This window comes from Hirsutella rhossiliensis, assembly GCF_020360975.1.
Source record: "Hirsutella rhossiliensis strain HR02 chromosome Unknown scaffold00001, whole genome shotgun sequence".
Taxonomy (NCBI): Eukaryota; Fungi; Ascomycota; class Sordariomycetes; order Hypocreales; family Ophiocordycipitaceae; genus Hirsutella; species Hirsutella rhossiliensis.
The window spans coordinates 3,560,368-3,583,492 of record NW_025408667.1 but is presented as its reverse complement, the minus strand read 5'-3'; the positions used below and the strand labels follow the sequence as shown (position 1 = coordinate 3,583,492).

Sequence of the window (23,125 nt, the reverse complement as noted above, 5' to 3'; positions counted from 1 at the left end):
CGTCAAATCTCTCAGCCCTCTTTCTTCCACTGCACGGCTGCTGACATGGGGCCCCTCCCTTTCCAGCTTGACAGCACTGCCTTGCTTTGCAGAGGGTTGCACTCTGCTCGCCACTGCCACCGTCTGGTTGGACGGCTCATCATGGGCCCCCCGTTGGCCGCGATGCTGCACCAAGCCTTTTGCAAGGGCAGCCCAGCTTGATTCGGCACGACAAAACGAGCGCCTCGTTGGTGGTATCCTGGTGCTGCGTTGCGGCAGTTGGTTCGAGCCAAGTTTCTCCCACCCCCTTTTCCCGCTCGGCATGCCTTCCCCATGGGACCACGAGAGCGGCCGACGTGGTTGAGCATCGGGTTGGTTGCGGTCAAAGATTGGTTACTCGGCTGAATCCTTCTCGCATGCGCGCCCTTGCACACCGCACTGTACCGTACCTCATGTACGGCCCGCAGCTTGACAGTGCCATCGTTGGCTGCGACGGGGATACGGAACCGATCGAGAAGGAAAGGGCCCTCATCATCATCGCCCGGCATAGGCGAGCACGGACATTGCCCGACGGCTACCCTCTGGCGCTCCCGCTACGCCATTGCGCCGAGCAGGAAAAGAGCAGCCTTGTCACAGGGGACGCCCCGACTACAGTACACACGGCCGCTCAAGTCTCCTCGGTCCGTGGCTGTCGAGAGCACAAGGGGAGCACCGGATCTCGCGGGGCCATCTCCCTCTCCCTGTATCCGCCTCCCAACAACACCGGCCAGCTGCACGAGATCGGTGTTGGCCCCAAGCGAGACTCGGCTAACCAACCCTACGACCCATCTGCGGCCTCGGTTGCCCATGTGTGCTGCGACCCGCGGCAGTTTGCCGTATCTCGCTCCTTGGCCACGCCTTTGCAACAGGCAGCATGAGATCATGTCCTTGCGCACAAGGCGAGAAATGGCGAGAGCTCCACGTACGATACTGCACCTCCATGTGCGTTGGCAATGCAACTACTTGGCTGCGACCCCCCTTGCGTACTTGGTCCTCTCTGCTCGGATGAATTCGAGCGAATCACCGCGGATCCATGACACCTCTCTTTTCCTTGAGCATGATGCGTATCTACTGTACATTGGGGGGGAAGCATGCTTGCGCAGATACACCGTGCATGGCATGCAACAAACATGAACCCATCCTTGGGTACCTACGCGTTGGCCTGGCAGGGCTAGCGTGCATCTGTGATCCTACATGCGCCCGCCGCGGCCTCGGTCCCCCATTGGCCTTGGATATGCGCAAGGTTGCGGCGAGATGAGCACACAGCCAACAGGGCTGGCCATGCTTGACGCTGCAGGAATCAAGCCCCCCCCCTGTTCTGTTCGGCCAACGCCGAGGCGGCCCTCTTCCACTCGCAAGAGAAGCAGTGCTAAAATGAGCCAAGTTCGTGCCATGGCATGGACCGCAGTCGGCGTCGTTGCCACCTCGGAGAGACTTGGCCGTCATGTTGCCTCGATGTCTTGGTATCCTGACTCAGGTTGCAGATTTCGGAGTAAAGCCTCGCTCCAGTACTGCACTGCCCTGCGCGTTATCGAGCTCCGGACCGGACGGTACTCGACCGCTCAAGTCAGGCCAGTGTGGCGCTCCAGCGCCCACACACGTCGAGTGTCCGTGTCGTCGCCTCTACCCCCCTTCCCCTTGCCTCTCTCGTTGCTGGATGCATGGGCTGGCAGACGCCGGTGGGTGGCTCAAGATGCTTCCCTCCGTCTCGAGCCGAGCCAGCACGCACTTGAATGGCAGAGGCCAGAAGAGTACGGTGCGTATGCCGTCCTACACACTCGTGGCTCTGACGGCAACGGGGGGGTATGGTGCCACCCCCCCCGTTACCGTCGGTGGCAGCCGGCAAAGAACCGTCTTGGCCGCCTCGCCCGGGCTTCATGGACAACCTGCTCCTGATCGTGGGCCGGGGGTGTGTGACCACAGATGGGAGAAAAAGGGGGAAAGGGCGCCGCGGCGGCTCTCGTACGTACGGGACCCCCAGCCATGACACTTTGGTGCATATAGGGCTGCAGTGCAACCTGGCTGCCGACTTCGCTCCGCGTTCCATGTAACTGCAGCATGTCCGGTGCAACGCAAATCCAGCCCTGCCTTTTTCTGTCCCTTTGCCCCCCGTACCCTCCCATGCCATTGCCTTGCTTGCCTTGCCGCGCGAGTTGCAGCCAGAGACATTCTGTCTCTGATGTCTGCCCGCAGGTCATCCTTTTGTTTTGCCTGTTTGTGTGGCTGGCCTTGAGAGGTTGATGGATATGGATGGCCCTGTTGCCTGCTGCTGGAGAGCAGCTGCATACAACGTTAAGCAAGGACAGACTGTTGCGACCAGCCGCAATCCTTCCCAGCAATCTTTTCTTCACCAGACACCCCCTCCCTTGGGCTCAAAGTCCAAAGCCAGCCCTGGACCAGCGAGAGCGATGCATATGGGCCGTCTATTTACAACGCAGCACTGTATGCACGGTACTATGTTATAACGATCGTATGCATGTAACCCCCCCAAGAGGGGAGCGGGGAGGGAGGAAACGTCCCCAGCATTTCGCATCGTGGGCCTTGGCTAGACACGCCAGTCTTCAAGTTCCCCGGTTATCGCAACCCCTTCTTCTCTCACGCTCCCTTCCCTCCCCCACGAACAGGAAAGCAAAGCCGTGTGAGAAACTTGCCAGGGTCGATCGAAGTCAGACACGTCTGAGGCGTCTGCGTCTCATGAAGTATCTTGCAGTGGTCTGTACAGTGCCGGAGAGAGTGATAATGCCAAGCATGATTTCCGCCAACTTCCCATGTTGGTTCGCGGACTTCATGAGCCTCTCAGCTCTGTTGATCACGCGGAAAAGTGTTTGCATCCCCAATCGCGAGGACTCGACCCAACACGCCTTGCTTCCTCGGCTTGGGGCCCTTGCGTTCCCCCTCCCCCGCCCCCTTCCCCTGCCTCCTAGTTACAGTAGCCGCCGGCTCACTCATCAAGTTGACCGAGCTTCTGCCCGGGGGCGGATCCGCCGCTCCCCATGAAACCGAACATGATGGAAGGGGATGAGGGGGTGTGTCTTGTGACGGAGCGGCTCCGTTGACGCGCATGTCCGCGTGTGTATGTATGTGAGCCATCCTGATGGTACTGCAAGCGCGCGCGAGGGCGGCTTTCCGCAGTGGAGACGGCTACGCTCCCGTGGGTAGCGGTTCCTCTCATATCGCCAAAGACTAAAGTCCGGGTCGCGGAAGGGCACGGCGGGGAGGGCTCCGTGGCTGGCCGATAAACTGCCGATCCGTGTTGGGGGCCTTTGGGAGAGATGGGGCATACAACTCTAGGCTTGCCTCGGCTGGGAGAGGTGATGAGGTCACATCACGCTGCTTTGGACTACCGCACATACGGAATACAATAAACTACAATGGTGCGTATGAAGATGCTCCCTTCTCCTACGGACGCCAACGCCCCGCCCCGTTGTTCTGTTGCTCACGTCCCAGGCGGTGCAGCCCATCTGGACCCCCAAGCTGCACCGGCCGCCTGTCGGGCCAGGTTGTTGTACGAAAGGGAGCCGCTCCTTGATGGCCACAACCAGGCTCCAGGAGCGCTTCCAGGGATCACTGGGCCGGCTGGATGGTAAACAGCGCATCGCAAAGGCAGGAACCCACATGCCTTGCCGCCTTGGGCATATGCGCCGGGGGCTTGAACGCATACGGCCGCCACGGCCGACAAGACTCGGGCCCGGCCCCCGTTCTATGGACGAGGCCTGGGATCAATGCCAGGCACCGCGGCCACTCGAACACAGAGCAGCCTGGAGGGCCATGAGTTTGTCCAGTTGAGACGGTTGTCGTTGGTCCTCGGTCTGGGGAAACCCTGAGTGAGGTTGATGCTGTGTGCATTGTGTGCTTCTGCAAGGTTGCCCCCCCCCCCACGGATGATGCCCAGTCGCAAGTTGATTAACCAAGCCTCGCTCCGTGGGGATGAGGAAATGTCGCCAACGTCCCAACAGTGTGGAAGTTAGCGGGAGAGTTGCCACCGCCCTGCCTGGACCGGCGAGCTCGGTTGATGGACGAATGCCCGCATTCGGAGTCTCACGTTAATGACAGCTGATGGCTCATGCCATTCACTCCCTTACAGCAGGGCCTCGTCGTTTCACGACGGGACCAGGGGTCAAGAAAGCTCAAAAGGCCTTTCCTATTTCCACACACGTACCTCGTATTCGAAGAGTAGGATGTCAGGATCTCGTTGGATCAGGCTGCCACCAGGCCCCTCGGAGTTGCGCCATTGCTCGATCCATGCCTTGTTTTTTTCACCGCCACCGAGTTTCATTTCCCGTGGGACCTGTGCAAAAGCGCTCAGTTTCGTCTGACGAGGAGTCGTCGGAGGGGCCCGGCGGCTAGGTGCCGAGTTTGAATCCCCAAGAAGACTTGGGCAGCCGTCGGACGAGCCAAGACCTTGTTTATACGGTGCAACTAGAGACGGCCCAGCTACGACGGACAGGGCCGCTCGAGAACCGTCACTGTTGAGTGCTGATGACATGCTTTCTTCGTTTGGGGCCAACCTGTCCCTGGCTTGTGTGGCCTCTTTGCCGTCTGGCGCTCGCAACGTGACCGGGCACCCTTGTCATCGCACCGTAGCGGGCTCGTCCAGCCTGAACGGTCATGGGCTGCAGAAACGTCATCACAGGACGGCTGTTGAGGAACGCGCTTATCAAGAGGAACAAGATCGTCGGTGACGAAGCGTGACGCATTTCTTGAAAGTGTGTCGCGGTGCTTGTCTTGAATGGCAAACGCGGTGTTTCTCTATTCGCAATAATCAAGTTTCCCGAGGCAAAACCAGTTGCAAGTTCTCTTGACTATATGAAGCTTCCCCGTAGATTTCGTGGCTCGTGTCGGATCCGGAAAGCCGTGCGGACCTACGGCTATGGCCTATCTGTTCCGTCCTTATTGGGCTGTTCCTGCTCCGTCGTGGATGCCTTCCGACCGGCGATAGAAGGGTTCGACGAACTCAGAATCTGTCCTCCTGATGTGATATCTGCGAGCATAGCGTCTGCGGCTTCTGGTCTTTTATAGCTCAAACCGTATCGAGTGCTGATGAGCCATGGTCCTCAGGCATGTTTGAGCTCTTCCAGTCCCTCACCTTCGAACTGATTATTCTTCAGACGCGCGTGGTTTCGGAATGGACGCCGAGCGAGCCAAAAGCGACATGCTTCGTGGCCATGCCTCGCAGCTGGCCGGGTGGACCGGGACCCCACGGGTAGCAGCGTCATTGCCCTGTTGCTCGCTCAGAGTGCGGCGAGTGAGCGCAATGATCTGGGCGGTTAGAATCGTGGGCCTGCTGATATCGCCTCGCGCCCATCAAGGGTTTATAAAAGAGTAGCCCGAGTGACGTCTGCACGTGTAGCTCGAGTCGGGGGCGAGCGGCCACTGATGGAAGCCCTCGGCTGGGTCACATGGCTGACTTTCAGGACTAAAACAAGATGCTCAAGGCTTGTTGCTATGGTAAAACTCAGCGTCGATGCTCGCCTTGATCACCGCACTATGCCCCAGCTTTCTTGTCTTTCGAACGTCGGTACAGAACTTTGCGCTGGGCGCCGCCAGCTCCAGGCTGGGTTCTTGGTAAACATTGAGAATCTAGATCTGGGACCATCAGAAGCAAGTAATGGTTCCCGGTTCCGATCCCTGATTCTTGTTGCTTGCACCATCGAGAGCGAACGAACTTATTCTTCTGACACATGCTCTCTCGAAACCAAGGCGCCTTGTCGTCGAGGACTAGCCCATGTATGGGCGGAATGGGTAGGGCATACCTATAGCACGTTCACGACTGCTGCCTTGGGAGATGATAAGCCTGCTATTTGGGTCCATGTAGCGTGGATGCGTGTCCCTTCCTGGAAATGTTCGGAAGTTCGTCCGACGTGCAATGCCAATTGATGGACTCTTGCGTGAGTGATACTACAATGTCAGCAGCAATATCAAGGATCGAGATACACTTCTCTCGTATCTCGTGCTTCTTCTGAAGGCGGCGTTTCGAAGAATCTCCACTCCAACGGTTTGCAGTCAAGAACGAGTCACAGCGCGACACTGAGACATGGCTACCGTACCATACTCGCTGTGGATCACGCCCTGTACGAAACAACGACGAGAATCAACCCGCATGAACCCGAGGAGATACGGCTCGTGAGGGGCGTTTTTAGAATGACACGACCGAAACACTTGTCACGATTTGCCGACCTGATGGAAGCTGCAATGTTCAGTGTGCATGCTGCTTTCGCCCCAGCAAGAGTGTGATTGATCATCTTGAAAAGAGAAAGCTCAAGGGAAGCCATTGTCGTAATTGGGGTCCTGGTCTGGTAGCCACCTCGACCGACCACGGGATAGTATGCTCAAACAAGGAAGCTCATTCGAGGAATCCTTGCTGCGATCGCCCGTAGCGTTCCCCTTGTCGGGTGATTCACTGCGAATAACATAGACGGTAGATGCCAAAGGTGACGCCAAACTCATCGGCCGTTACCGCAATTCCCCCCTGTGAGCCTTACTCGAAAGGTAGATTGAGCGGCGAAGAGTGAATACAGTTGCCTGTCAAGACAAAACGGGTATCACGGAGTTCCGCGTGCCCGTTGGCTCTGCCGGGACGCCTGTCAAGGCTTTGTCACAACGGCATCAATCGTATGGGCAAGATCTAGAAGCAGGCCTCATAAAGGATCAAGATTTTCAACAGGCCTATCTCGCGTGCCCTGAACAGTGCCAGTGAGCGAGCAAGAAAAGCGAGCGCGAAACAGGGAGAAGAAGACGTGACAAAGCCCTGAGCTTGGGCATTGGCTCAGAACCATCTCGAAGAATTGGTGCCAACCGATTCATAGACCCGGGTTTGTCACGGTTGGGAAAAGCCCATCGTGGGTTCTCAGCATGGGAGAGTTGGTCTCGCACAGGCGCGTGCTGTCGCCGTTTCGCTCGGTCAACTGGGAGACTGGATACTCAGACGAGCCGGCGTCAGCATGACCGACAAGCAAGTAGACCAATGACTCTTGCGCTCAAAGCCGGCCTTTCGTTTGACCTTTGGCCTATCGGATCCCGCCGTCAAGGTCGCCGTTGCATTCGGAGGCGCCTGGTGCGATGATGTTGAGTTTCCGGCAAGGTTCCCAAAAGACGACACATATAACCCATGCTGGTAAGATGCATTGCGCTCATCTGGCAAGTTGACAATCAACATCGGACAGAGGTTTTTGGCCAAAGCAATTCGGCGCTTGCCGTGTTTGGGGTGGATGGACAAAGGTGAACGGGGACATGAAAGCCCCTCGACATTAATCCATCCAGTCTCTGATGCGAGATAGATGCGCGATTGCTCGTACTGTAAGAGCGGAAAAGGTAAAGTTTTTCATCCTTGTGGATTTGAACGAAAAGTCCCTGTCGACTCCATATTTGTCGCCAAGAACGATTTTGACTGGGGATGTAAGCTTTAGACAGGCCGAGAGTCAGGAGGATTCAAGACTGAAGAAGCCCGGCTTTTGCTTGAAGCAGCAGCTCGCTTCCGGATGAGTCGCTGCGGTATCCGTAGTGGTGCGGGGATTTCTTGGGGGCGAGGGTTCTTGGCGCTGACGACGACAAGAGCTTTCCGATTGCCAAGCCCGGGTCGACTGGTCGGTCCCTGTCGGCAAGTGCCAGATCAGGCCACGAGCGAAGGGAAGGTGTAAATGTCGACTCGTGGGTGGCAGCGGCTTGTTTAAGAGCACGTGTTGGCTTCGGGGTGCAGCCACGGAAACGAGGCGTCGAGGGAGTGGTTCATGGCATATTACATACAACGACAATGGAAAAGGGACTCTTGGGCGGGGAAATCGACTCACAGGAGCGCAACGTGGCGTGACTGGGCGGCGCTTGAGTGGGAATTTGTCGCACACAAGAAGAACAAGGGGCGCCTTGGATGTCTGATGTCTCATGACACTTTAAACACGAGCATGCCCCCTTGACTCCAACGGCCCGCGCTGGACCTGGCTGAGCCTCGCTGGTAGGCGCGGAGCCGGACTTGTCGTCGGCCGAGTTGCCACGGGCTGAGAGAAGGCTTCGAGCGTCGCATAAAGGTTGAGAGGCGAGAGGCGAGAGGCAAAGACGCTGGCATGGCTGGATAGGGATCGGAAGTGGGCCGTGCATAGGAGCGAACGGATGTTCGGCTCGCCGCCAGCGTGCCGATTGTCCGAGCCCTAAACTCTCTTATCACCACCCTTGGGCGCCACGGCCACGGCGCGTTAGCGTGGCACCAACCGTCTCGTTGGGCAATTCAGACGTGCTCACAGCAGGGTGACCTCCGTCCCTAAAGTGCCGGCTTGCCCGCCCGTCCTGCGACACGCACGCAGTAGCCGCCTTGTTGTAGTGTATCTAGGTAAGTCATTGGTTGCGGCCGGTGCGGGCCGGTGTCCTCCCTTGTCTTGCGGCAAAAGTCGGTGGCTTGCTCTTTTTTGACCGTTGGTCCAAGGCCTCCTTCCTGCCCGCGACTGTGGCGACTGGTGGCGACTGTGGGCGACTGTGGGCAGCGCGTGTAACCGTCCTTGGCTCTCTCGGCAGGCAGCTGGCTAGGGATCCGTGCCGGGCAGCCGAGAGGTCTCCGTCGAGGCCCAGGGCCAGCCGGGGCTCGTCGGCTGGGCAGCCAATCGAAGGCGCCGACTCTGGCTGCAGGGCCCGCGTCTGTCTGTCTCTGGCTGCCGTGTGCCGAGTTGTCGCATGGACCCCCACAAGGCCCAAAGCGTGCTCGTTGCTTTTGCTCGGCATTGGTCTGGACGGCGAAGCCAAGAGCGCCTGGGACGTTTGTCGGTTGCACGGCATGCAACTTGTCTGACGTCGCCTCGCTTTTCGAGGCAGAGTCTGAGAGGAGTTTGTGACGAGGCGGGCCCGGTATGTGCTAGCCCAAGGCTCCGAGTACCTACTGTACGCGGGTGCCAAGTCCCTCTTGCCAAGTCCCTCTTGCCAAGTACCTCTTGCCAAGTACCTCTTGCCAAGTAAGGTAAGGTAGTACCTCTTACCAAGTACGTACAGTACAGTACGGAGGAATTGATCCAGCCGCCTTACCATGTACCGAAGCCCCCGCCTCGATACGCCGAGATACATTGCCGGCTTTGCAACTCTGTCTGCTGCCTTGTCTGATTGGCCAAGCCCAGAACTCGGGGTACGAAAGCGTCGGGTACCGGCCGCAGATGCTTGCACTCGAGCTGAGCCTGTACTGTAAGGGGTCTCCTCCTCTTGGAGATGGTAGAGTCGATGCGCCCAGAAATGAATACAAAAGCCGGCGTCTATCCTCGCCGAGTTTACCTGGTTAACCCTGCAGCCCCTCTCGCACGCTCACTTCACCGCGGATGGGCTGGACAGATGCCCAGATGCACCCGCGGTGGAGGGTTACAGGGCCCCCTGGAGCTTAGGTAAGAGGCCAGCCAGCCCTGTACAGAAATAGCTCGGGTAGCGCGTCCGCCTACCCGTGCCTTGCCAATCACCAGTGCCCATGGTGTGGGACGGGACACTCGAGGGCAGACGTCAACTCCGTCCGTAGCTCGCTTGATTTCTGGGAGTTGTGTACGGATACTGCAGTGTGTCGGCCATGTACCGCAGCTGTGCCGTAGGCTGGCACGGGCAGTGGGTAGGTCCCCTAAAAATCGCCTGGTCTACGGAGTAGGTCGCCCGAGGTCCCTTGCCGGCGCCCACAGCGGTGTTACTAGCAGCCAGCGGCCCACGGCAAAAGAAGCCAAACCCTCTCATTCGCTGTACCTCGTACTCCCACTTCGCCCCACCCATCTGGCCCGCTGCCTCCCCCTTCCTGTCCTCATCCTTGTCAGGCTGCCCGTCACCCTTCACTTCCCTCTTCATCAACCTGATCCCGCCACGGCCCCCGCCCGTCGTCGCCCACCGCCTGCCTTCTGCACTGCCGGATCCTCGACTCTCGAGGCTGCCGCCTTTGCAGAATTCGACGAGCCCAGCTAGGGCGCCTACCGCCATGGCCGCCGACGACGAGAAGACCGCCGCCACGAGCCCGGGGCCCGTCGAGAGGCCTCGGCCCTCGGTCGCCTCGACCGACAAGTCCCACGAGAGCGCGGTAAGACTGACCCTGATGCCCTACTGCCCGGCATCGAGTATCCGTCTGCGTGCCGAGAGAGAGAGGGGGAGAGCTTTCGGGATATATAGGGGAGCTCGGACAAGGCAGACCTCAGCTCGGGGAGAAGCATACATCATCCATGGCAAACGGGCGCTGACGGGCCTCGCCAACCTTAGCAGGAGCCCTTTTCCTACGACGAAGACGACCGCTACCTGTACACGACTCAGCAGCAGCATCAGCGCACCGCCACCGAACACGATCTCAATGTCACCGAGGACGACCTGCTCGAGGCCAAGGAGCTCGCCTCGCAGTACACGCTCGACGAGGTCCGCGACATTATGATCCGCGTCCGCCGCGTCCACGAAAAAGACCCCAACTTCCCCCTGGCCGTCATCCAGAAGATCAAGGCCTTTCTTGACAACGAGTCCGTCTTCTCCGAGCCCGAGAAGCACCAGCACCTTATCCAGGAGATGAAGCTCGAGGCCGCCCTCATCACCAGCAACAGCCCCTACGCCGAGGTGCGCGCCGTCGTCAGCAACAAGGACGACCCCAAGACGCCCTGCTCCACCTTGCGCAGCTGGGCCATCGGCCTGCTCTTCTCCGTCCTCCTCGCCTTTGTCAACCAGCTCTTCGATATTCGCCAGCCCGCCATCCGCGTCATGGCAAACGTCGCACAGCTCCTGGCCTACCCCGTCGGCAAGGCTGCCGAGAATTGGCTGCCCGACAGGGGCTTCACCCTCTGCGGCGTCCGCCACTCGCTCAACCCCGGCCCCTTCTCCAAAAAGGAGCACATGCTCATCACAATCATGGCCAACGTCGCCTACAACACCCCCTACACCAACTACATCATCTGGGTCCAGTATCTGCCCCAGTATTTTGACCAGCCCTACGCCTCACATTTTGCCTACCAGCTGCTCATCGCCCTCGCCACAAACTTTATCGGCTACGGCATTGCCGGCGTCTGCCGCCGCTTCCTCGTCTACCCCTCGTACTGCGTCTGGCCTGCCTCGCTCGTCACCATCGCCCTCAACTCGGCCTTTCACACCGACGTGAACCCCCCCGTCGAGGGCCCCTTTCGCAAGATCTGGCGCATCTCGAGGATAAAGTTCTTCTACGTCATGTTCGCCGCCATGTTCGTCTGGTTTTGGTTCCCCGGCTACATCTGGGTCGGCCTGTCCAAGTTCAACTGGATCAGTTGGATTGCCCCGGGCCACCGCGAACTCAACGTCGTCACGGGCATCAACCACGGCTTGGGCGTCAACCCATTCCCGACCTGGGACTGGAACGTCCTCCTGTGGGACTCGGCCGACCCGCTCATGGTGCCCTTCTTCAGCACCGTCAACCGCTTCATCGGCGTCTTTGCCTCGTTTTGGGTCGTGCTTGCCTTCTGGTACAAGAACGTCTACAACACGGGCTTCCTTCCCATCAACACCAACCGCGTCTACGACCACTTTGCCCAGCTGTACAACATCACCAGGGCCACCGACGACCACGGCCTCTTCAACCAGGAAAAGTACTCGGCCTACTCGCCCCCGTTCCTCGGTGCCGGCAATATCGTCATATACATGTTCTTCTTCGGCATCTACACGTCGACGCTCACGTACGCCGCCCTCTACCACCGCCACGAGATCGTCATGGGCTTCAAGGCCCTCTTCAACAGCCTGCGCCGGAAGACGCCGCTGCGCGAGGAGCGCGTCCTGGACGTGCACAACCGCCTGATGAAGGCGTACCCTGAGGTTCCAGACTGGTGGTACCTGGCCTGCCTTGCCGTCGCCATTGCGTTTGGCGTCGCCGCAATCGCCGGCTGGAACACGCACACGTCTCCTGGCGTCGTCTTCTACGGGCTCGCCCTCTGCGTCGTCTTTGTGATTCCCGTCGGCATCATCAAGGCCATGACGGGCATCGAGGTGACCCTCAATGTGCTCGCCGAGTTTGTCGGCGGCTCCTGGGTCGACGGCAACGCCCTGGCCATGAACTACTTCAAGTCGTTTGGCTATGTCACCTGCGCCCACGCCATCTGGTTCTGCAACGACTTGAAGCTCGCCCACTACGTCAAGGTGCCGCCCCGCCACACCTTTATCGCCCAGATGGTCGCCACCTTTGTCAGCACCATGGTCTGCATCGGCGTCTTGAACTTTCAAATGATGAACATTGACGACGTCTGCACCCCCGAGGCCCCGTACAGGCTGACGTGTCCCGGCGTCAACACCTTCTTCACGGCGTCGGTCCTGTGGGGCACAGTCGGCCCCGAGAAGATCTTTGGGCACCAGGGACAGTACAGCGCCACTCTGGTCGGCTTCCCGCTCGGCGTCGTCATTGTCGTCTTCTTCTGGGCGCTGAGCAAGAAGTTCCCCCAATGGACGTGGACCCGGCAGATCCACCCGGTGGCCATCATGTACGGCGGCATAGTGTGGGCGCCGTACAACATGTCGTACGTCTGGCCATCGGTGCCCATTGCCTACTTTTCGTGGATCTACCTCAAGTCCAGATTCCTCGGCCTATGGTCAAAGGTATGTCCTCTGCTGCGGCGCAGGTCCGTGTCGAGACTAACGATGTGTCTCTGATCAGTACAACTTTGTCCTTTCGGCGGCGTGGTCGTGCGGCATTGCCATTGCGGGCATCATCATTTTCTTCAGCCTGCAGTACACCGGAACCGACCTCGACTGGTGGGGGAACCGGGCGTCGGAAATGGGCTGCGAGGGCAACGCCTGCGCCCTCAAGACGCTCGCCCCGGGAGAGTACTTCGGGCCGCGGATAGGGGAGTTTAGCTGATAAAGAAGCGCAAAAGAAATGAAGGGATTGGTCTGCTTGGACGTTTTTCAGCGGTCTTAGTTGGGAGTCACGACGCGCGGAGTTTTGGGTTTTTAGGCGAGCATGCTCCGGTCGACGATTGGTTTTTGGGAGACGTGTTGTCGGGAACAAAGTTATACCCTTTGATGGCTTTTCTTCGCCTGTTTTCTTTGCCCTCGACTCCCCTTTTCTTTCTCTTCTTTTTATTTTCCGGTTATCCCGGACAGAATGGCCGGCCGACTGGTGGCGCATCAACCGCATTTACTCTACCATCTGGAAATCGACTCGCCGCGATTTTTCTGTACAATAGGCCACGCTGGCGGGGGAGGGGGACGCAGCGAGAGAGAAGGACCGCAACGCCATATCGGCGAAGCGAGGGTTCATTGCATGTCCTGGACTAAACTGACGTTTTTCTGCGTCCCACTATGGTATCAAGTTGCCTCCAAGCCCTCTTTCGTGCCGAAAGGGTGCGGACCGAACTTGGGATTTGCCTGGTCCGAGTGAAATGTCGACGTCAATGCCCATCGCCCTCGCCCCCCCTCGCAGGTCAGTGTGGCTCTCCTGTCTCATTGTATGGTTGGAGTTGAGATGGACGATTCTGATAGAGCTGCCAATGGCTGACACAAGCTAGGTGTGTACCGACGCACGGTCTTGTATGCCGTGCTGCGACGGCGTGGATAGAAAGGGGGAGCCTGGTTTCTTTCTATGCAATCTAGATATAGTTCATCCTCTGTACAACAAGCGTCTGGGGAGACAACCTCAGGCCCCTCGGGTATTAAAAGATCTGAATGCAGAGATGCTCGCTCGCTGACCCTTTAAGCAGGGACGGTATCGAAAAGAGAGTAAGAAGAAGAAGAAGAAGACGAAGAAACACAACAGGTCGAATAAAAGGCGTACCCGCAGCTTTACAAACAGCAGCATCACCTCGGCCCGTCCTCGCCTCTTTCCGGCCCCAAGCTACTGCCGCAGCGACCACGACGGGAAGAGGCGCGTCCGCTCGCCGCCCCCTGCGCCGGGCGCACCCGGCCGACCGAGCTCGCCCTGCGCGGGCACGGAGCGGATGTGCGGCGGCTCCGCGGCCCTCTCGACGGCGCTGTCCCGGCTGAGGCTGGCGCGGTGCCTCGACCACGCGCGGGGGCGGCTCCTCTGCGAGGCGGCGTGGGCCTCGAGCGCCGGGCGCGAGGGGCCGTCGGCCGACGCGGTGTTTTGGCTGAGCACCACGACCGTCTTGCGCCTGGCGAGCTTGGGGACGGCGTCGAGCTCGTGCATCTTGCGCGCGACGTGGCCCATCTGCGCCGGCACGGTCGGGTGCGCAATCACCTCGCCGGGGGTGATGTGGACGGACTCGAGGCCGCTGATGCCGAGCCTGCCGAGCCCGACGTTGAGACAGCCGGCGAGGAGATAGGCCGGCAGCACGGTCCCCGACACGTCGTAGAAGCGCGACGCCTCGAGCTGCTCACCCTCGACGCCGGGGCCCCCGGGGCAGAGCACGTCGGCCCACGTCTTGGTGAGGAGCGTGTGCAGGGCGCTCCGGTGCTGCGGCGCCAGGCGGCTGGTCAGGGGCTCGTGCTCGGCCGCCGCCACGTCGCGCTTCTCGAGCAGCACCCGCGGCTCCTTGCTCTCGTAGTCGCCCGCCGACGGCAGCGTCGCCTGGCCGAGCGTGTCGAAACAGGCCAGCGCCTTGACGGCGCCGACGAGCAGGTCCATGACGGCCGAGGCAACGTCGCCCGGCACGCGGCCGGCCGAGAACTCGAGGGCGAGGGCGACGCGCGCAGGACCAATGGCCGTCGACGACGCCACGATGTCGGGCACAATCCTGGCTGGCGCCTCGACCGTCTTGTAGGTAAAGGCCGTCTTGTCGAGGCTGAGTGCCGCGGACCCGTCGCCGGGGAACCGGCTTCGGTGCCGGACGACGGTGCTGAACTGCGTCCAGCCCGGCCAGTCGGTGCACTCGCGGATGATGGCCTGGCCGCCGAGGGCCTCGTGGGCCAGCGAAAAGGCGCATTCGCGCTGGACGAGCTGCATCAAGTGCAATGCCGACGGGCGCCTGCTCGGGAAGCGGACCCTGACGGGCACCGTGTTCTCCAGGGGCCCGACCATGGACGACGACAAGGACGACGGGGACGACGACGACGACGACGACGGGGCGTCGGTCCTGGCCCCGAGCCTGGTGCGCCGCCGCTGGCCCTCGACCAGCTCGCCAAAGACCACGTCGGCGCTTCCCGACAGCCGGGCAAGGACCATGGCCCACGCCGTCTTGAGCACCGTGTCGAAGCAGATGCCCACGTCGCCCAGCGGCGCCACGTCGACCGTCTCGTGCAGCGCCGTCTGGTCCGCCGCCGGCCCGCACGGCCTCGGGTGCGGCACCACCTGCGTCATCCGGGCCCCCGCGAGCCGTGTCTTCCAGTGCCGCACGCTGTCCCTGCGCCGGGCGCCGGCCTGGGCGGCTTGCGCGAACTGCAGGAAGCTCGGCCGCGCGGGAACGCTGTCCGGCCTCTCGTACAGCCGCACGAGGTCCTGCACCACCTGCGCCGCCGAGCCCTCCGTCATCTGCGCCGTGCTGAAGCGCATCAGCAGCTTGCCCTGCTTGCCGCCGCCGCCCTCAAGGTAGGTGAAGCCGGTCACGGGCCTGCCCAGGCGTAGCGGGAGCCGTCGGTCCTGCTGCATCGCCATGTCTGCCTCGCCGTCGAGGCTGCGAGCCGGACAGCACCGGTATCGGAAGGGGGCCCGGAACGAGGCCACAGCGACTTGGTACGCGCGACACTCGTGGACGGCAAAGGCGGTGCGCAGGATCGGGTGCACCATTGTGAGGGCTTCGCATGCCGCCTCGAGCCTTTGCTGCCGCACGGGGCCGTCGAAGTCGAGCACCAGCCACCCAATGTCACCTCGGGGCTGGTACAGGCTCGACTCGATGCTCTGCGACTGCTGCGACGTGGCCTCGGCAGCCTCGAGCACGTCGTGCCGCGAGTCGCCGAGCTGCGGCGCCAGGACCAGCTTTATGAGCCCCTCGTACGGCCCGCGATCCCATGTCTCGCTGACACGAGGCTCATGGGATACCTTGCCGCCTCCTCGTGCGTCGTCTTCGTCGTCCGAGTCGACAGAGTATGTGGAGCGACAGATGTCTGTCAGAGTCGCGCCTCTGAGGACCTGCCGGATCGAGACATCGAATCCACCTTGGCGGCATGAGACGACCAGGCGAGCAGCCAGCAGCTTGTCGCCGCCGGCGTCTGAGAAGCTATCCGACGGTCTGATGCCGGCCGCTGCGGTCCCCAAGACGCCCGCCCAGATGAGCCGCATCGACTCCTCCGTCTTGGTCAGGGGCAGCGGCTTATCGACGAAAGGCGGCGTCTGAACACCGGTATACTGTCCATCGGCCAGTCCCATCAACTGGGTATAGGTCAGTGATGCCACCATTCTGCGCAGTCTTCGCCGGTTCACTTTGAGCGAGACGGACAGAGGAAGCCCCCGGACGGGAACAAAGACGGGCGGGATACATTGCCAGGGGAGCTCCTTTTCAGCCTTGATGGACTTGCTCAGTGAAGTCTCGACGGCTCTCCTTGCCGCGAAGAGCTTCTGTTTCACTTCCGGCCCGAGACAGTTCAGGTCGTAGGGCTTGCAGCCTGGCTTGCGTCCCAGATCGAGAAAGGCCGCCAAGAGGCTCATCGAGTCGCTGGTCGTGATGGGCTCCACGGCGACGTCGACTCCGCGCGCGAGGCACAGCCGGATCTGCCGCTCAATATCGGCGATCAACACGGGGGTTCCGCTAACGGTGATCTCGTCTTGCCGGCTGGCGACGAGTCGGACGTGGCCACGGTCGAGGTGTCGCGCCACCTGGCCGGTCCTCAGATAACGCCATTTTGGCTTGGTCTGCGGCTCACGCAGGAATTCGGGATCCATGAGAGGCTGGCCGGGAACGAATCTGTGAGGCGTGACCAGCGGGCTGTCGATGGCGAGCTCTCCCGTGGCCCCGATGGGCACCATCCTCTTGGGATCTTTGGGGTTGAGGACGAGGAATCGCCCCATCAGGGGCGGACCGATGACGTCGGCCTCGTCGGGGCCACGTACTTGGAGGACCGAGATGGCCAGCGGGCAGACGTCGGGGGCTCCGTAGGCGACAAGGACGTTTGTTCTGGGCAGCCACGGGCTGTACGTCTCCTGGTCCAGGCTCCTTGTCCTGAAGCAGATGGTCTTGAGGCTGGGCACCTTGGTAGGCTCCAACCTGCGCGCAAGGACAGGCGTCATGTAAGACCAGCTAACATTCATGTGAGTAATGACACCCTCGAGGTCGTCTATCCTGTCAGACTCCGAGGGGATGCAGACGCAGCCGCCGTGAAGGAGAGTGCAGAAGATCTCGACGAGGGCGACGTCGACGTTGAAGGCCGACAGCTGCAAGACCCGGCTCCCGTCGCAGATGCTGAGGGCGGGTCCCTGGACCGACAAGATGGAGCAAAGCGACTGGTGAGTGAAGAAGATGCCCTTGGGCTTGGTCGCTCCGGGGGACAAGAAGACGCACGCGGCCTGCTCCGGGATGGGCTCGTGCGGGACAAACGACACTTGCGGGGGCAACGCGGCGAGGGCGCTCTGGTTGACGAGCACGCAGTTGTCTACCGCGGGACTGATGTGCTTCCACGCCGGACCAGTGACGAGAACGAGGGGAGGCGTGAGCTGTCTGATGATGGACATTGCGGTGGCGACGTCTTGGCCATCAAGAGCGACGAAGCAGCCGCCCGCTTTCAAGACGGCGAGCATGACAACGGGTGACCAGAGGCACTTGTCAAGCACCAGCGGCACGAGAGCACCGGGGCCGACGCCGAGGTTGACGAGGTGCGTCGCCAGTTTGGTCACCGAGGCCTCGAGTTGCTGATACGACAGCTGGCCATCCCACGCCGAGACGGCCTTGGCCTGCGGGCGACGCCGGGCCTGCTGGATGATGAGCTGGTGGATGCAGGCGGACACTTTGGTGTCGGTCTGGCAGGGGTCCCAGTCGGGCGTCGTGATCTGCCTGTAGTCACGCTCGGTGAAGAGGTCAATATCGGACACGGGCCGGGCCGGCGCGTCGAGGACAAGATGTAGGGCGCGCTCGAAGCTGTTGACGACGTTGTGGGCTTGGTCGGCGGTGAAATGGTGGTAGGTGATGTCGCCGCGGAGCCGGTTGCCGAGGCGGGTGATGCACAGAGACAGCTCGCAGTTTGCGTTTACAGACGAGGCGACGAGCTCGGGCTGCCAGGCGGCCGACTCGAGATGGATCCGGTTGGTGATTCTCAAGGCTTGTGTCGCGTCCTGGAAAGAGACGCACGTGTTGAACAGAGGCTCCCCGGCGAGCCCGAGCGCGTGCTCAATCTCGGCCACCGTCGGGCACTCGCTCTTGGCTGCCTCTCGCGACAGCGCCTGCAGGCCCCTTAAGACGTCCATGACGACCAGGTGGGGACTGGAGAGGTCCATCAGGCACGGAACCAGGGCGGCAAGGCTGCCAATGTTCTGAAGCCGATGGGGCGGCAGCGTCTGCTCTCGGCCAGGAGACTGGTAGCCGAAGCTGATCTTGTCCGCACCCGCAAACGTGCGCAGAACAAGCGCCCAGGAAAGCTTGATCAAGAGTGACGGCTCCAAGTTGTGTTCCCTGCAGAACCCGAGCACCCGGGCTGGGCTGATGTTCAGGTCGAAGCCCCGTGTCTGCATGCGGCCCCTGTTCTGGAAGGCCAGCCGGGGGAAGAGACATGGCGCTGCGACGCCGGGGGTGATCCCCCATGCCTCGAGCCTGTAAGTGGCGTCCTGCGAGGAGATGTGTCGATGTCTCCTCGTCGAGGGGGCTTCGAGGAGGTGTATTGCCTCGCCTGCGTACATGCGGCGAAGTTGCGATATGAGGGTGTGGATGCTCGCCGGCTGTATTCATGTGAGTCATCCCAAGGCATGAGACAGGATAGAAATACGATCAGGTCGCACTTACATCACAAATGGCTTGGCTGGCATCCAGTCTCAAGTAAGTCTGCGTCGACGACGCGGATATCGACAGCCGGTGTCGTGGCTGGGAAAGGGGAAGCTTCATGGCTGGGATGGAGGCCAGCGTCTCGACGGGATTGGACGAGTCGACAAACAAAACAGACGGAGAGATGCTTTTGAGGATGACTTTATCGAAGAGCCCCCTTTCGGAGATGCTCTCGATGAAGACGGTGCGCAGCGAGGCGTGCATGGCGACGAGCGACGCCCACGCCTCGCCTAGCCTGGCTTGATCGATGGGCTGGTGCTGTTGCTGGTCATGGGAGAGGGGGACGATTTCATAGGTGCAGCTGACGTGAAAGGCCTCAGGGGCCTGGGCCTGGGCGATGAGCATCTCCTGCTGAACGGGGTCGACGGGGCCGAGGGAATCGACGTTTACGACGCTGTCGAGGCCCACGGCGGCGAGTCGAGAGGCAGCGAGGCGGGCCACGGCGTCGTAGGACGTGTCGAGGAGGGGCGCATCGGCCAGGGTCAGCTGGGGCTGCATGACGCGCAGGCGGCCGACGGCCTCGAGGAGGGAGTGCTCGAAGTTGTGCATCCAGGCGGCGATGCGGTCGCGGCGGGCGGCGTGGGCGTTGAAGAGGAACTCGACGCGGGCGCCGGCGGCGTCGATGACGACCGAGACCTCGAAGAGGGCGATGCGGCCGACGCGGGGCCCGATGTCGGAGACGAGGGACTCGAACTCGCGGTCCGGGGCGGCAATGGGCTCGAGGATGCCGCCGTCTCGGCCGAGCTGGCGCAGCGTCTCGACGCAGTTGAACATGACCTCGACGGGGATGGCCTCGGGCTGCGAGGGCGAGGGCGAGGCCGACGAGGTCGAGAACTTGGACGTCGGCAGGGAGGCGGACGAGGACGAGGCGGAGCAGCAGGACGAGGGGGAGAGGGGGGCAGAGGTGCTGGCGGGCGAGGCGGGCGAGGCTCCCCCCTGGCGGGAGGCGAGGACGGCGCAGCGCGTGTCCTTGACCAGGCGGACGAGCTGCACGAGGTCCGTCTCCACGTCGGCAGCAGCCACGGCGAGCGGACACAGGGTGGTGAACCAGCCAACCGTGGTATCGAGCGCGTCGTGGCGGTCACCACGGCCACCACGGCCACCACGGTCGCGGCCATGATGCTGCTTCCAGACGGTCGGCACGCGGCGGTCGGGAAACGTCTGGCGGAACGAGTGCAGCAGCGCAGCAACCAGGATATCGGCCGACTCGGTGCGGAAGACGGCGTTGCACTCGGCCACCAGGCACGCGGCGGCGTCGGGCGTCAGGCAGAAGGCCAGCTGCGCCGTGTCGGCGTAGCAGTTGCGGCGGCCCTGCAGCGCCCAGTACGAGGCCATGCTGCTGCCCAGCACGGGGTCGACGACGCGCTGGCTGCCCTCGAGGCTCTGCCGCTCGGCCCAGCGCGGAAAGGCCATGGACGACGACGACGACGGCGACGACGGCGACGCCAGCGTGCCGTGCCGCAGCAGCGAGTCCAGGTCGTCGAGCAGCACGCGCCACGAGACGACGTCGACGACGAGGTGGTGCGCCACCAGGTAGAGCAGCTGGTGGTTGTTGCGCGTGCGGATGTGCTGCGCCGCGAAGACGGGGCCGCGGAAGACGTTGAGCGAGCGCTGGGCCTGGTCCATGATGGCCAGCAGCGCCTTGTTCTTTCTTCGCCGCTTCTTCTCCTTCTTCTTCACCCTTTCTCCCTCGTCCTCCTCCTTGTTCTTTTTCTTGCTCCTCGTCCTCTTCTCGCCTCTGCCGCGTAAACTGTCGTCATTATCCTCCTCCTCCTCAACCTCCTCGCCATCGACGACATCGTCACCGCCACCATTGTCAGCCTCATCATCATCATAATCATCGTCGTCGTCGTCGTCGTCGGCATACTTGTGCTCGAACCGGTACGACCGCCTCGCCGCCGGCGCAATCACCTGCGCCCACCCATCCCCTGTCAGCCGGAAGCGCGCCCGCAGCATGGCATGTCGACACGCCAGCACGTCAATGGCCGCCTCGATGTCGGCCAGCTCGGCGCCGCCGCCCCCAACCCGCAGCAGGATGCTCTGGCTGAAACGGAAGCCCGCGCCGCTGACGGCCGCCGACTCAATGCTGCGCTTCATGGTGGTGCGGAAGAAGAGCTGCTGCATCAGCGACAGCGGGAAGAACTCGGACTCCTTGCCCGGCTCCTCGGCCGCCCCGGGCCCTTGCCACGCGATGCTCTCCTTGCGCGCCTCGGCGGATGGCGACTCGGGCAGCGTCGGCGTCTCCTTGGCCTCCTCGGCTTGCAAGCCCTCCCTCTCTTTCCTCTTCATCATCTCCATGGCCGTGTCTCCTCGCCGGTGCCGAATCAGCTGCTGCAGCTCCAAGATCTGCTCCTCCACCTCCTCCGTCACGTTCTGCACCCACGTCTGCAGCTGTCTCGCGTCCGGCTCGCCCCGGCCATCGAGGGCCATGGACCGGAGCACGATCCACACATCCGGCCGCGGCGCGTCGCCTCCCCACTCGAGCACCGCCGTCCGCAGTTCGTGGACCTGCCACCGGCCGGCCTCGTGCTCCTCCGGAGGGATCAGAGACGTGTCGCGGCAGTAGCGCGGGTTCGCCGCGGCCGTGACGAGGGCCACGAACCGGCCTTCAAACGGGCCTGCCCTCGGGGTGACGAAGCAGGCCCTGCCGACCTTCGAGGTGGACAGCACCAGGTTTTCGAGCTGCTGCTGCTTGCCGTCGCCCTGGTCGCGCTTCTTGTCCGCGCCGCCCGATGACGAGGACGGGCTGGAGCTGACGCTCTCGAGCAGATCGAAAAGGGCTGCGGCCTCGGCGTCAATGGCGGTGAAGATGTCGTCTCGGCTGCTGGTCGGCGTCGCGGGCTCCTCGGAGAGCTTTGCCTCTGAAGCCGAAGCCTCAATGAGTCTGGGCGGTTCTCGCGGTGGCGGCGGCGTCGTCGTCGTCGGCGTATAAGTGCGACAGTCGAGCCACGGACTGGCAGCTCTCTCAGTCGGCGACTTGTCCGCGGCCATGCTCACAGGCGCCGACGGTCTCTGTAGATAATCGTCGAGTTCTTTGTGCTGGCTCAGGTCGGCAAACAGGTCGGACGGTTGGCTTTGTCCCCTCTTGCTGCGCTGTGGCGTGTCCAAGCTCGCGTCTCCCGCGGCTCGGGCGCTCGGACTGGAAGCTCCCACGGCTGCTGCTGCATCTCCCTCGGCCAGAAGCGGCTCCTCGAGCTGTGGGCGTCCTTGCTCCATGGCTTCGGCGCTCTGAACTTGCAGGAACTGGACGATTCAGAAGCCGCTATCGCTTCCGGACGTGCCTCGCCTGAGGCGCCGGTGAGCTTCACCGTAGAGCTGTGGCGAGATGAGCGAGGTAAGCCAAGTGATCAGGAGTGAAAGTAATGGAAAATGAAGCAAAGGACAGAAGGGAGAGACGGACGCTATAGACGAGCGTTGAGCAAGACGTCGAGTGAGTGAATGATGGTCTGGTGTCGCGCACCCAAAACTCGACTTATACAGTCACCACCAACCATGCGGCGACATTCTCTTCAACCATGCAGTGCCACAAGGGGAATATCCCTAGAAAAAGGCCCCCAGCACGATGCAACGACAAGTTTCAAGTAAATGGCGGCGTCTGCTGTGGATGCGCATGTGTATGTATGTAGGCTCTTCCTTCGAGAAGGACCCCAATCAGCAGCGAGGCGGCCATGACTGCTTGTTGCAGGCCCACCTGAATACGACAACGGATAAAAGGCTTGGTGTGGTGGCAAGAGCAGCAAGATGCGCCGGTCTGGAGCGGCCATGACGTGGGCCGCCCGCTGCATCCCTGCAGCACCCCCGGCTTTCCCGTTCCTCGACCGGGCTGTCCCCTCTCGGCCTTGTCCTTTCTCGATGCTGACGGGTGGAGGGGAGGAAGGCATCCCATTGTCGTCGATGACTGTATTTCTATATACAGCGTGCTCTATATCCGAGGAAACCCACATGGCCTTTCTTTATCCTTTATGCTTCCATCGGCTGGCCCCCAAATAGCAGGAGAGTTGCTTGCGGTCCAGAGGGAAAGGAAGGCAAAGGCGGTTTTCGTGAGGATCCCGGGGTCGACTTCATGTATGCTGGGCGCTTCTCTCCTGAAACCCAGTTTCCGAGATCCAACGGGCGGCGAGGAACAGCGGGCCAACTGCACACTGACACCGGACTTGGCAACTCCAGTCATCTGCACGCTCCTCCGACCGACCTCGTCTTGGCCATACCAACTGGAAGCTTTTTGTGCAGCGCAGGTCCGTGTTGGCACAGCAGCCATATATGCCGGCGCATAGCTATCCAACATATATGTATATATATGTGTGTGTGTGCATATT

General features: G+C 61.5%; 3 protein-coding genes across 3 annotated transcripts; 2 read left to right on the top strand and 1 right to left on the bottom strand.

Annotated features, from left to right (window-relative positions):
- Positions 1 to 395: 395 nt before the first annotated feature.
- On the top strand, positions 396 to 896 carry HRG_00429 (uncharacterized protein; the record flags this gene model as incomplete). Its single annotated transcript, XM_044858900.1, has 1 exon — positions 396 to 896. One exon carries the CDS (start codon positions 396 to 398, stop codon positions 894 to 896), a length of 501 nt encoding a protein of 166 aa, XP_044725300.1.
- A 9,041-nt stretch (positions 897 to 9,937) lies between these two features.
- On the top strand, positions 9,938 to 12,808 carry HRG_00428 (OPT oligopeptide transporter protein; the record flags this gene model as incomplete). Its single annotated transcript, XM_044858899.1, has 3 exons — positions 9,938 to 10,036; positions 10,216 to 12,546; positions 12,605 to 12,808. 3 exons carry the CDS (start codon positions 9,938 to 9,940, stop codon positions 12,806 to 12,808), a joined length of 2,634 nt encoding a protein of 877 aa, XP_044725299.1.
- A 975-nt stretch (positions 12,809 to 13,783) lies between these two features.
- On the bottom strand, positions 13,784 to 22,025 carry HRG_00427 (condensation domain-containing protein; the record flags this gene model as incomplete). The annotated part of the gene is made up of 2 exons (XM_044858898.1): positions 13,784 to 18,706; positions 18,771 to 22,025. The coding sequence occupies 2 exons, from the start codon at positions 22,023 to 22,025 to the stop codon at positions 13,784 to 13,786; spliced, it is 8,178 nt and encodes a 2,725-aa protein (XP_044725298.1).
- Between the last annotated feature and the right edge of the window lie 1,100 nt (positions 22,026 to 23,125).